The 10986-nt window shown below is 39.6% G+C and overlaps 1 protein-coding gene and 1 long non-coding RNA gene across 3 annotated transcripts; one reads left to right on the top strand and one right to left on the bottom strand.

Moving 5' to 3' along the window:
• Positions 1-831: 831 nt before the first annotated feature.
• On the bottom strand, positions 832-8518 carry naxd (NAD(P)HX dehydratase). 2 transcript variants are annotated; one of them, XM_034694566.1, is made up of 11 exons: positions 7566-8518; positions 6976-7425; positions 6586-6736; positions 6435-6480; positions 6257-6345; positions 5101-5209; positions 3788-3838; positions 3581-3685; positions 3358-3478; positions 3119-3242; positions 832-1485 (listed from the first exon to the last, which is right to left on the bottom strand). In XM_034694566.1, the coding sequence occupies exons 1-11, from the start codon at positions 8077-8079 to the stop codon at positions 1335-1337; spliced, it is 1911 nt and encodes a 636-aa protein (XP_034550457.1). In that variant the 5' UTR covers positions 8080-8518; the 3' UTR covers positions 832-1334. The 2 variants fall into 2 exon arrangements, with proteins under 2 accessions (XP_034550457.1, XP_034550456.1); XM_034694565.1 differs by having other exon boundaries at positions 6973-7425; positions 7566-8431.
• LOC117820694 lies at positions 7615-10503 on the top strand. The gene is made up of 2 exons (XR_004632824.1): positions 7615-8229; positions 10188-10503. It is a non-coding gene; the product is annotated as an uncharacterized LOC117820694 (long non-coding RNA).
• The last annotated feature ends 483 nt before the right edge of the window (positions 10504-10986 follow it).

The following is a 10986-nucleotide window of genomic DNA, read 5'->3' as shown; positions in this document are numbered from 1 at the left end:
AAAAAGTTGATTCTTTTTTATTATCATTATTATTCGGAAAAAAGTAAGAATTCTCACTTTAATCTCAGAATTTAGACTTTAATCTCAGAATGAATCTCAAAATTCAGACTTTAATTTCAGAATTCTGACTTTTTTTCTCAGAATTCTGACTTTTTCTCAGAATTATAATAATACAAAAAATATTTGACCTTCATTTTTCTTATTTCTCTGGTGGCCCTAATCCTCTTCCATAATTATTAGAATAAAATTTGACACAATGTTCACGAGTATACGCTTTACAGCGTTTCATTCGTTAACAGCACTGGTTTGGTGTTCCCTCTTTGAAAACATGTAATTGTCACATGGCAGTCCCTAAAAATGCATATATGTCAGACACAGTTGGGGAAAAGTTCCCCAATTTGCGCCGAAAATATTGGCACCTCATATAGAAAACTGTATGGAAGGCCAACAGTGCCACAATTTATCTCTTGTTTCAACCGACTTACATTTTTTGGCTGTTATTATTTAGGGGATTCTAGTAGTGTATAGTAAAATACAACCCCCTTATTTTTGTAAAAGGTTTATCCTTCAACCTAAAAATCTATGGCAACATTATATTTACAGTTAACATTACAGCTTATATTGTGTGATATGTGGGCAACAGGATTTCTATTGCTTAGTCGTACATAATATCTTCCCCTGTACTTACCGTTCAGCTGTTTTCCATGATCATGATGTGTTACAATATTCCAGTTTAATATCTTCACCTTGTGGACACAAAGGCAAGTTATCATGATACAGAAGGCTTCATGAAATGAAAACACGTTTTTCAAAAAGTCACTCACAAAAAAAAAATCTTATTTGTAATTTATTTCATATCTGAAACAGGTTTATGGTTTACAGTGGATTGATATTTCCTGTGTCTTTAGCAAGTTTGGAAATCTTCATGGTCCAAACATGTTTGATGAAAGCATTAATAATATTATCTAACTACGGGTCTAAACTTCAACATAAATCAGTGGTTTTTTTGGGTTAAATGAAAATATCTGACTTTCTGCCAATATGACAGGCCTGTAAAATGACACTTGGATTTGCAAATGAGCTGTTAGCTCTCAGATAGTATAATGCCATTCACCAGCCACTGCAACAACGCAAGTGGAAATGTGCACTTTAAAATGTTACATAAAAATAAAAATGCCGTGTTTTACACGAAACCTTCAGTAAAATTTCTTAAATTTCTAGTAAGTGTTCATTTTGAAAGGCATCCACTTGTCAAAATTAATTCTTAAATTAGCTATTTAAAACAAAAATATGATGTATTGTATATTTATTTATTATACATCATATATATATTTTCAACTTTCAAAAAGCTTGCTGAAGGCTGATCCAATCTCCTGGATCATGTCTGATGTGGTAGTGGACCTGCCATGTCGCTGGAATGCTTGATTGTTGCACTGTCTTGTGAGAGAACAGGCCCCAAATGCTGCAACCACTGATGGATTCCCACTGCAGGCATGTACAAAAGATGGATTAGGAAAACAAAGACACATTTTCTAAGATGTACATCAAAAAGGCCTTTCTGATGCATTAACATGAGCAAATAAAATATTAGGTCTGAGACTCAAGATCTTATCATTTAATCCTTGATTATTTTCTGGATTCTTTTTAATCTCTAAAATTCCAGGAAACAGTGATTGTTTTACCAACTGACATTTAAAGAGACTAAATGCAACCCATTCCCTATCACAGAAGACAAAGACAAGCAACTGAACCAGAAAGGGCCTGAATGCACCATGAGTGTACTGAATGTTTGACATTTTTCTGGAAAGGTTACCACTGCCAAATTTGTTAAAAATGTTGAATATTGGTCTCAATGTGATCCCCATGTACAGAGGCCATAGTCCTTGTCGCAGCAGTCGCGGGTTCTGCTGCATGCCTTCCCCCACTCTACTCCCCACGTCCTGTATTGCTTCTATCCATTAAAGACAAAAATGCACAAAAATATTTTCAAAACTTGAATTTTAAATCTATATACAACATAGAAAGAGTGACCAATGACCAGACATGCTATCTCAGCTCTACTAAATGTTCAAGTAAGTGTATCTCCAATTCACTAGAATGGGTTGCATGACACTAACATTTTAGGACCATTCAAATATATTTTTAATAACATACTGAATTTAGCTCAAACCAATGAGAACACCCCTTTTTGAAATTGTTCACATTATGTAAAGGCAAGGCAAGGCAAGGCAAGGCAAGTTTATCTATAAAGCACCATTCATACAAAGAGCAATTCAAAGTGCTTTACAGAGTTAAAAACAAAAACCAGGACAGTAACAATCAACAAAAACACAGAGCAAATAGGGATGCACCGATCCGATCCTGGTATCGGATTATCGGCTAGATCGAACTCAAAAAGCTAGATCGGATATCGGTGACAAAGGGCCAATATATAGTGCAGATCCATATGGTAGATCTATTCATCTCAGTTCCATGCTTTTCTGTGTTTACAACAGCCATGTGTGTCTCCTACGTGATCAGCGCCGGCGGGTTTGTGCATTTTTGCCCGGTGGAGAATGATGGAGGATAACTACAGAGGCTCTGCAGTTTAGGTGCATGTCATGCTTCTTTTGCTAACAACTCCGCCGGAAACTTGCAACATGTGCAGCGGTAATGTTTCTTATCCACCACTGAGATTGACAGTTGAATTGTAATATCTGTTGGGTATGAAGATTAACTCACCTAACTGCTGGTACACATTTATAATCTCTTGAATAATGATACTGTCAGTTTAAAAATGTTTATTTTATTTGAAGTTGCCAAAACATGATTCTATCCTCACATTAAGGAATATAGATTGTTAAATCAATACCAGGATCAGATTGGCTATTATTCATTTAAATTAGGAGGGATTATTATAAATAATCAGCCCCTTTCACTGCACTGAAGTCCTTAACTTGCAGTCTTACTGTCCCGCCAGACACAGAATCACAACTGATCTTGTCTTAACCAAAATGAACCCTAAAGCTCAAACATTTTACAGGTAATTTAAACAGTAGACAAAAAACAGTGATATGTTTCTTGTAATTGTGATTTATACAAATCTAAATGTTACAGAAAGAGTAGAACATGCTTTTACCTTCTGAACACTCCAGCTGCAGAAGCAGCATGAGCCCAGTGTGCCAAAAGTCCTAGAGATCCTGATAGCAGATCCCCCTGTCCTCCACATCTTCTCCCACTGCCCTCAAGGCTGCATGTGATGACTAAAAATAAGAAATACATTCTTTAGATAACTAAAAAACAGCAAAAGAGCTCAAACATTGTATTCAAGAAATCCATGTGTTGCTTTACAGGATCTACCGGTGAACTTTGTCTCACCTTTACTGCCATCAGATATGAGATCCTGCTCTCCTTTAAGCACCACAGTCAGGTTCCCCATGGCTGTACTGAGCTGCATGACATTGCGCTGATGATCACTGCTATCCATGGGCTCGTGATGCTGAGATAGTATGCAGATGACATGAAAATCACATGCACATTAACATGAATACTATTATGTTTCATCAAATGTTAACAGACTTGACTCTGCCGAAAGACCCACCAGTGCTTCATACAGTCGAGTGAATTCCATGAAGTTAGGAGTAAGGATGCCCTTCTGGTACCCTTGGATAACAGATGGTTGCTGTGTAACTAGCCATAATCCATCCTGATAAAAACAAACAACACACACACACACACACACTGAGTGATTGAATATAGCTTTGAGTATGAAAACCATCTGTTCAACAGCAGGAACTTTGAGACTTACTGCATCAATGACTATAGGGATATCTCTTGTTTTGGACTTCTCGATCACCTCCTGAAGACAGAGAAACCAATGTTTTTTTGGAAATAAACATTAATGTCACCAAAGAGATGTTCACACGATAAACGCACAAAAGAAGCACTCTGTAATATTCTTTTAAGCTGATCTAAAACTCTTTAAGTATGTAAACATTGCTCCTTCTATCTTCTTTTTTTTTTTACCAAGATTGGCCAACACGCCAACTCCACTGTTGAATTACTCTTTCTGCTTCAAAGATCCTAGTTTCAGTTGTACATGTCTTTACCAACAAGGGCCAGCAGCCTGTTACACCAGCTGTGTGTAAGTTGTGTCCTAAGTTAGGGTGTAAAGTCCACACTAAACCATACGTTGAAGCTAGTTAGTGTGTAACTTAAGTTGTTTGGTTTCACCACAGAGAAGTAAAGTTCATCTTAACTAGTAGACCGTAACGTCCAAACTAACCAAAACATTGTCGCAAATATGACGTTTACACTTCCAGCAGCCAGTCAGAGGAAAGCACCAATTTTGATGCATTGTTATCTTTCGTGCCTAATCTTCCCAGAACTGACCAACAGCTGAATCAAACTAAAGTAAGATGATAACTACAGCCTAAAGCCTTAATCTACGGTGTGTGTATAATAACAGTGACATCAAGTGGTAAAATTATCGACTCCAACATATGTTAATACTCAGGAGCGCAAATCTTGGTCATCATATTTTTCCTTTCAAAACAACGCGCCATTGCAGCCGATATACTCTATGGAGGACTTTACACCTACGAGGAGCTAAGTGTAAGAATTAGGTTGTAACTTGCACAAAACATTAGTAGAGTGTAAACTCCATCCTAAATGATAAATTACGTTCAAACTAGGCTACGTTTGAAGTTACACCAAGTTGGTGCAACAGGCTGCTGGTGTCTAAATCAAGCAAAGCTCTACATGCGAGTGCTTCAGAGCACAATTTAACAATTTAGCTCTCAGTTCTTTGAAAGGCTAAAAGTCATGAGATTTCCAGAAAGTTGAAATTAAAAAATGTCACAGTTATTGGTCAGAGAGCCACAAACATGAGGAGATGTGCTGTTCAGCTCAAATTCATTAGAGTGTTCTAGGTAATAACTTTCTTTTGGGTAGTTTTGTAACATCAGCCTGTCAAAGAGAAAGTCTGAAGAGTAGGAGAGATTACATTTCTAATGTTGTTTGGAATATTTCACCCTGTTTTTTTTATATGTTTGGGTTTTGCTCTGTCGTATGCTTTTGCTATATGAATAAAATGATCATTATGAAATGTATTCTACGTGCCTTTACTGTTTTCAATAACAAGTCTTCTCTCCCAAGTCCTGGTCCCACAACAAGGCTGTGCAGTCTTGGGAGCCATTTATCTATCTCTTCCACTGCGTTAGGACTGTCCCTTAATAAACAGACACAAGTAAAAAGAAAGAGAGAGAGAGAGAGAGAGAGAGAGAGAGAGAGAGAGAGAGAGAGAGAGAGAGAGAGAGAGAGAGAGAGAGAGAGAAAGAGAGAGAGAGAGAGAGAGAGAGAGAGAGAGAGAGATGTTTAAATATACAATAAAGACGTCAGACCTTGGTAATGTTGCTACTTCGGTCGAGTCAGATGGCTGTCTCAAATGAGTCTGGTTCTGCTCGAGGTTTCTGCCTGATGATGGGCTGACCAATTGTTAGCATGTTTCTATGATATCTCTACAAAACAGTAGAGACATCTTATAGAAAATCTAAATTAAACTCAGCAACTGAAGCTCCAAATGTCCATAAAGCTGATTCAGTGTCTCTCTAACTTTCATGAGAGTTCAGTTTCAGTTTTAAAGGAATAGTTCTGTTAATAGTGAGTGCATTATCGGCAGAGGATCCAGGTCAGATCAGCCCCTTTGTTGAGAAACCAGTCAGAGAACTAGGCTGTCAACATCTTCAGACAGTCAGTTTTACTGTGAAATGTAGCTAATGTTTAACCAGAATAATAATTTCCGTGCAAGTGTTTACTGTATTTAAAAACATTTTCATCTCATTTAACTTTGTCTCTGGAAACCATTTTTTTTTTTGTGCACAGTTCTCACATGCAGTGCACTGATCAGGATGTCAGGTCTGAGCTGGCTGGGATCCCCTGTGGGTAATACACTTACAACTGACAAGAACCTAACACAATTTATTTTTTATTTCTATCAAATTGAACTAATTACTATTATTATTATTATTACTATTATTGTTATTATTGTTGTAGTATTATATTTCTTAATTTATATTACCTCAATTTCTTACTTGCCCACTGAACTAGTCCCCCCCCCCCCCCCCCCCCAAAACAATTTCAGACTACTCTTTCAATTTCCTTTGTTAAATTAGACTTGTGAGTAGATTCAATCACCCAGACTGAATGTTAATCACCACACATTACTCCTATGTAATTATCAGATAACTGTCAGTGATGTTGATGGATCTGTACTTACAGAACAGGGTGAACTATGAGCTCAGGGCTGTATGATTTGATAACAGTCGCAGCATCTTTGGTGCAGAAAACATGGGACAGGTCACCCCCCTGGAAACAGAAAACCCCCTCAGAATAAAGAACATGTTCAGTAACATTAAGAATGAACCTTTTTAAAGCATGGCAAGATTATTACTTACTGCTTTTAGTGCTGAGATAGCAGCAAAGTAAGGAGCTCCTGTATATCTTTAGGGGGTGGAGATGTACAGAATTAGAGCAGTTGTTGTGTTGAATAGAAAAATAAATGAATGATGCGCATATTGAGAAGAAGTCAATGTTTGTATGTCATACTCTTGGCATCCTCCAATGATCCCAATGCGTCCGTCTTGTCCCTTGTGCTTCTTGGATGTCAGTGGAGGAACTATACTCTTTGCAAGTGACAGGAAGTCATCCTCCATGCCTCTGTGTGATGAGGAGCCCAAACTGTAGCAGCGTTCAAACACTGAGGAAATAAAGAAAGCAAAAGTTTTAAAGTGTGGATAAGTATTTGGCAAGACACACAAGGAATGAACCAAATACACAACTACAAACATGAGTCTATCTATCACCAAATGACCAAAATACAAACAAAAAAAGGGAAATAGAGTGATCGCTTCATTTCTGAGCTTTCTCATTACTCGTTTCTGTTTAGTCTTCACACACTCCACCTCCAGGCTGCACCCATGACACCCAAACCACTACCTAATGCCTGAGGATCGGGGCTTGAGAGATGACGTTGTCGGGTGAAACAGTCTCTCTGAGGTGAAGGGCGTTTAAGGTGGCCGGACTGTCCACGTGTACATGATGAGGAGGAGGCACTGGAGAACACAGGAGGAGGAGGAGGAGGAGCTGTTTTGGAGGGAGAGGCTGCAGACCCAGGTCTTGCGGAGGTGAGATTCGAAAACATCTGCCCGAGCATCTGCAGCATGTGGAGCTCTCTGGTGTGTTCGACTTCTCTGCGATGGTCTTCAGCCTGCAGGCGCTGCTCCTCAATGCGATAAAAGTTGTCCTCGGCCTGGGCGCTCTGCTCCAGGAACTGCTCCATCAATTTCTCCATGGGGAAGTTGGAGCGCCGCTTTCGGGGACGTTTTGGCGTTCTGGCCGATAAATTACTGGCTGACTGGCTGCTGTGTTGCGGTCGTGCTGAAGTGCCTGCAGCGGAGATGGGTGAGATTTTTTAATCATATTAAGTAAATAAAGTATGTTTTTAGAAATTACATTAACTCTGTAATGATGATGAACATGGATGAAACAGGGACTGACAGTAAGGTGGACACAGAAGGAGAACTTACTGTTGTTTCCCACTGTGACTTTGACAGGAATAGAGATGGGAACAGTCGGGTATTCCAACTTTACTTCAGTCTCAGCTGGGTAAGGACACTCCCCTGTGCTCTCTGAGTATCCATCCTGAGCATCCTCTACATCCTCCTCCAGGCCATCCCCGGCCTCCTCTCCTCCCATCCCGCTCTCTATGAACTCCTGCGGGTCAAGAGCGGGCCGGTTGCTCAGAATCCTCTCCATGGTGTCATAGAACTTACAAATCTTGTGATACTGCCCGTTGTTCCGTAGATTACCCTCCTTTGCTAACAAGTACTGTCTCTTGAGGCTTTTGATCCGCACCCTGCATTGTTCAGGCGTCCGTTCGAACCCCATCGCGGCCAGCCTCCGGGAGACGTCGCGGTACACGAAGCTGTTTCGGAAGTTTCCATCCAGAGCCGTCTGGATGTCCTGCTCCCCCCAGATGTTCAACAAGGTCCTCGTCTCTACGTCCGACCACAGGAAGCCCCGCGTTGTGTTTGCTTGCATAGCGGACTGAAGCAGGCTTGCTCACGTTGTAACCTCCAGCACAATGAGCTGGATGGAGATGTTGACACTGCGGATTATGATGGACGTCTGGTCTGGGTCTCTGCTCCTAGCTATCCCAAACAACGTTAACGACCACAACTTGTCGTCAAGGTACCTTAGGAGGACTTATTGGGGTTATAATTATAGTTTTTAACTTTGGTATCATGATAATAGCTTATAAATATCAACTATTTGCATGCTAGCTGAAGCCTAGCTGTCTATGTTTATCCTTTCACGTCGTTCGCAAAGTGCGTAGCGGAGCACTTTAACTAAACTGACAGAGGATCAGTGTCTCCAGCCTTTTTCTCTACCATTAGCTTCAAAGGGAACATTTCAGAACTGACCTCTGATCGGTCCTATGGGGGTAACTTCACCTCTGGCTGCCTGCTCCTCCGCCCACTAGATGTCTGCGGGGTCCTAACACCCCTTCACAGCAGAGATGGGACGTTCGAGGACGAGTCGGCCTTTTGAACGGCTCTTTTAAGTGAACGATGAGAACCGATCAACTCCCTCAGCGAGGAAAGTAGCTATTGGCTGTTCTAAAAGTCGATGGATGACGTCATCACTTAATTTGCATAATTTAAATTATAATGGACGCTGCAGGAGAGACGTGTAACAATGAGGGAGACTCAAAAAGAGGTTAAAAAACATAATATGTTTAGAACTACACTTAGGAGCCTACAAAAAATCAATTAAAACAAGATATTTTTCAACCATAACATTTTCAAGATGTTTAGTGTATACAATGTTCATTAACTCTCTAAATGGACCAAAAAGAGACAGTAGGTGGGATCAGCCAGCAGTGTCTTCATACATGCGTGATACATTTGCAGTCTGGATGCTGAGGGGTGAACGCCTCCTGCTCTGAATGCAGTTAGGAGGGACTCACAGCAGCATCCACTGCTCATTGAGTAGAGTAGATATGATACACGCTTTCACGTCAGTCTCCAAAAGTCTCTGTTTAACACCAGAAAAGTCTCTACAGGGTCTGAAAACTCGCTAAATATAGAGACAAAGTCGCTAAGTTGGCAACACTGGAACTGATTTGCAGTTGCGAGCCGTTCATTTGGGAGCCGTTTTTTTTATATGCAGTTTGCCCACGCTGCTTTAACATGTCACCTGCGTGCCCCATGAGTCTTTAGTCACACTTATTGTCTACACTTTGTTATTGTTTACATTGTTTTGATGTGGATTCGAGTCAAGGAGATGAGCTCCTGTTTGTAAAGTAGTTCAGGTGTAGAAACACCAGGTGGTGTAGTACAATTTTGAATTCACATTTTTATACTGTCCTCATTTGTATTCTATTTGTATAAATTTTTTCATATACATATGTATTTATTCTTATTTATTATTTTTTATATATTTTTCTGTATTGCTTAAATGTTCTTGAGTGGAAAGTTTTACAGTACGGAAGTTATCTGTAGCCTGTGTAGTTTTTATAGTGCCACAAAGTTTTTTAGGTGAGGTAAAATTCAAAATAGTGATCTCACTGTGGAAGCATGGGGATATGGCACCATCATATGGAATGTTTACAATGTCAAATGAAATTATAATCAATATTTCAGAATAATTCCCACCAAAAGAGTATTTATATTGGTGGGATGTGTAAGTTTGAATCATTCTGATCCAAATCTTATCTTATAACTGCTACCAGTGATTGTTTCCTTGATAAAAACAAGTTACCCCTGGTTGACTTCTAAAAAATAAATAAATATAACAATGAGCCAAAGAGCCAGTCTTTTGAACGGCTCTTTTGAAAGGAACGACTCTTCAAGATCCGGTTCCCTTCAAAGACCCACAAATCCCATCTCTACTTCACAGCCTGTCAACTCACCGACCAACACAAAAAGGATATTGGTCTTTGTAGTACACAACAGAGAGTAGCTAAGCTAACGCAACAGCAAGGGAGTGCCCTGAAAACAAATGTATAATACTTAATTCACTATACCTTTCTCCTGCAAACAGAGTAACGTGGCGACAATCGACAGTGTGGCTGTGATCAAGCAAAAAGCGAGCATGTGACTGTTGAAGCATGTTGTCCTCTCCTTCATTCTATATTCCAACTACAGCCAGCGACACGTGAAGATGCTCCAATAAGCCCCTCTTGTGTGCACAGTTCTCCTTACCTAAACTTGACCTGCGCTTCAACGCTGTCAACTGCACACAGACGATCCTGATCCTGATCATGAGGGGTTTTTACTGTGAGGAGTAAATACAGGAAGAAACAGTCTGTGCTGCTTTCAATGGTGCCTCGGGAAATCCAACTCTCAGGAGGTCGGAAGCTGTCAACAATCCGGGAGCAGCCGAAGCCTCAACCACTTGAAACTGTACTCCTTCTGATGGCCACTAGATGCTGATGATGGCATCCTCTAAATAAAATAATTTAAAAAAATAGTTTCATGACCCAGATTTACTCTAAAACATAAGTGGAGCTGAAAAACGAATGTTTTAAAGATATATTGGGATTATATGGAACCAGTATGTAAGAATTGGATAACAAAACAATTGAAATAAGAATGAAAATTTATGGAAAAAACAATTCCTTTCAATATTACTTATCTGTATTATTACATTGATCTACAGTATATCTAGATTTCTGACCTTATTTTTTTTAAAATAGGCTCTATAAATGCAACGCTGCCCTCTGGTGGAATTTTAGACATCAAAAAATACTTTTGAAAACACGGATTGGACTGGGTTTGCGACTGTTATTATAATTCTCCTGACTTAATACTTAATGAATCTACATGGGTAGTATATTCTACAGTTCACATCTGTCCTTCCTTCCCGGAGAGCATCCTTTACAATGGGTCATAAAACCCTTAAACCCCTCTACTGTATTATTAAATGTCTAAAATGTTAAATAAG

This window comes from Notolabrus celidotus, chromosome 10 (assembly GCF_009762535.1).
Source record: "Notolabrus celidotus isolate fNotCel1 chromosome 10, fNotCel1.pri, whole genome shotgun sequence".
Lineage (NCBI taxonomy): Eukaryota > Metazoa > Chordata > Actinopteri > Labriformes > Labridae > Notolabrus > Notolabrus celidotus.
Note: the sequence above shows the minus strand (reverse complement) of the source record. Positions and strands in the feature narration are given on the sequence as shown.

Coding starts and splice junctions, on each gene's coding strand:
- naxd (XM_034694565.1), bottom strand. CDS start 8,079: ATGCAAGCAAACACAACGCGGGGCTTCCTGTGGTCGGACGTAGAGACG. Junction 5,210..6,256: donor CTCATAGTTCACCCTGTTCT/GTAAGTACAGAT, acceptor CTGTTTATTAAG/GGACAGTCCTAACGCAGTGG. Junction 1,486..3,118: donor GCAGCTGGAGTGTTCAGAAG/GTAAAAGCATGT, acceptor ACATGCCTGCAG/TGGGAATCCATCAGTGGTTG.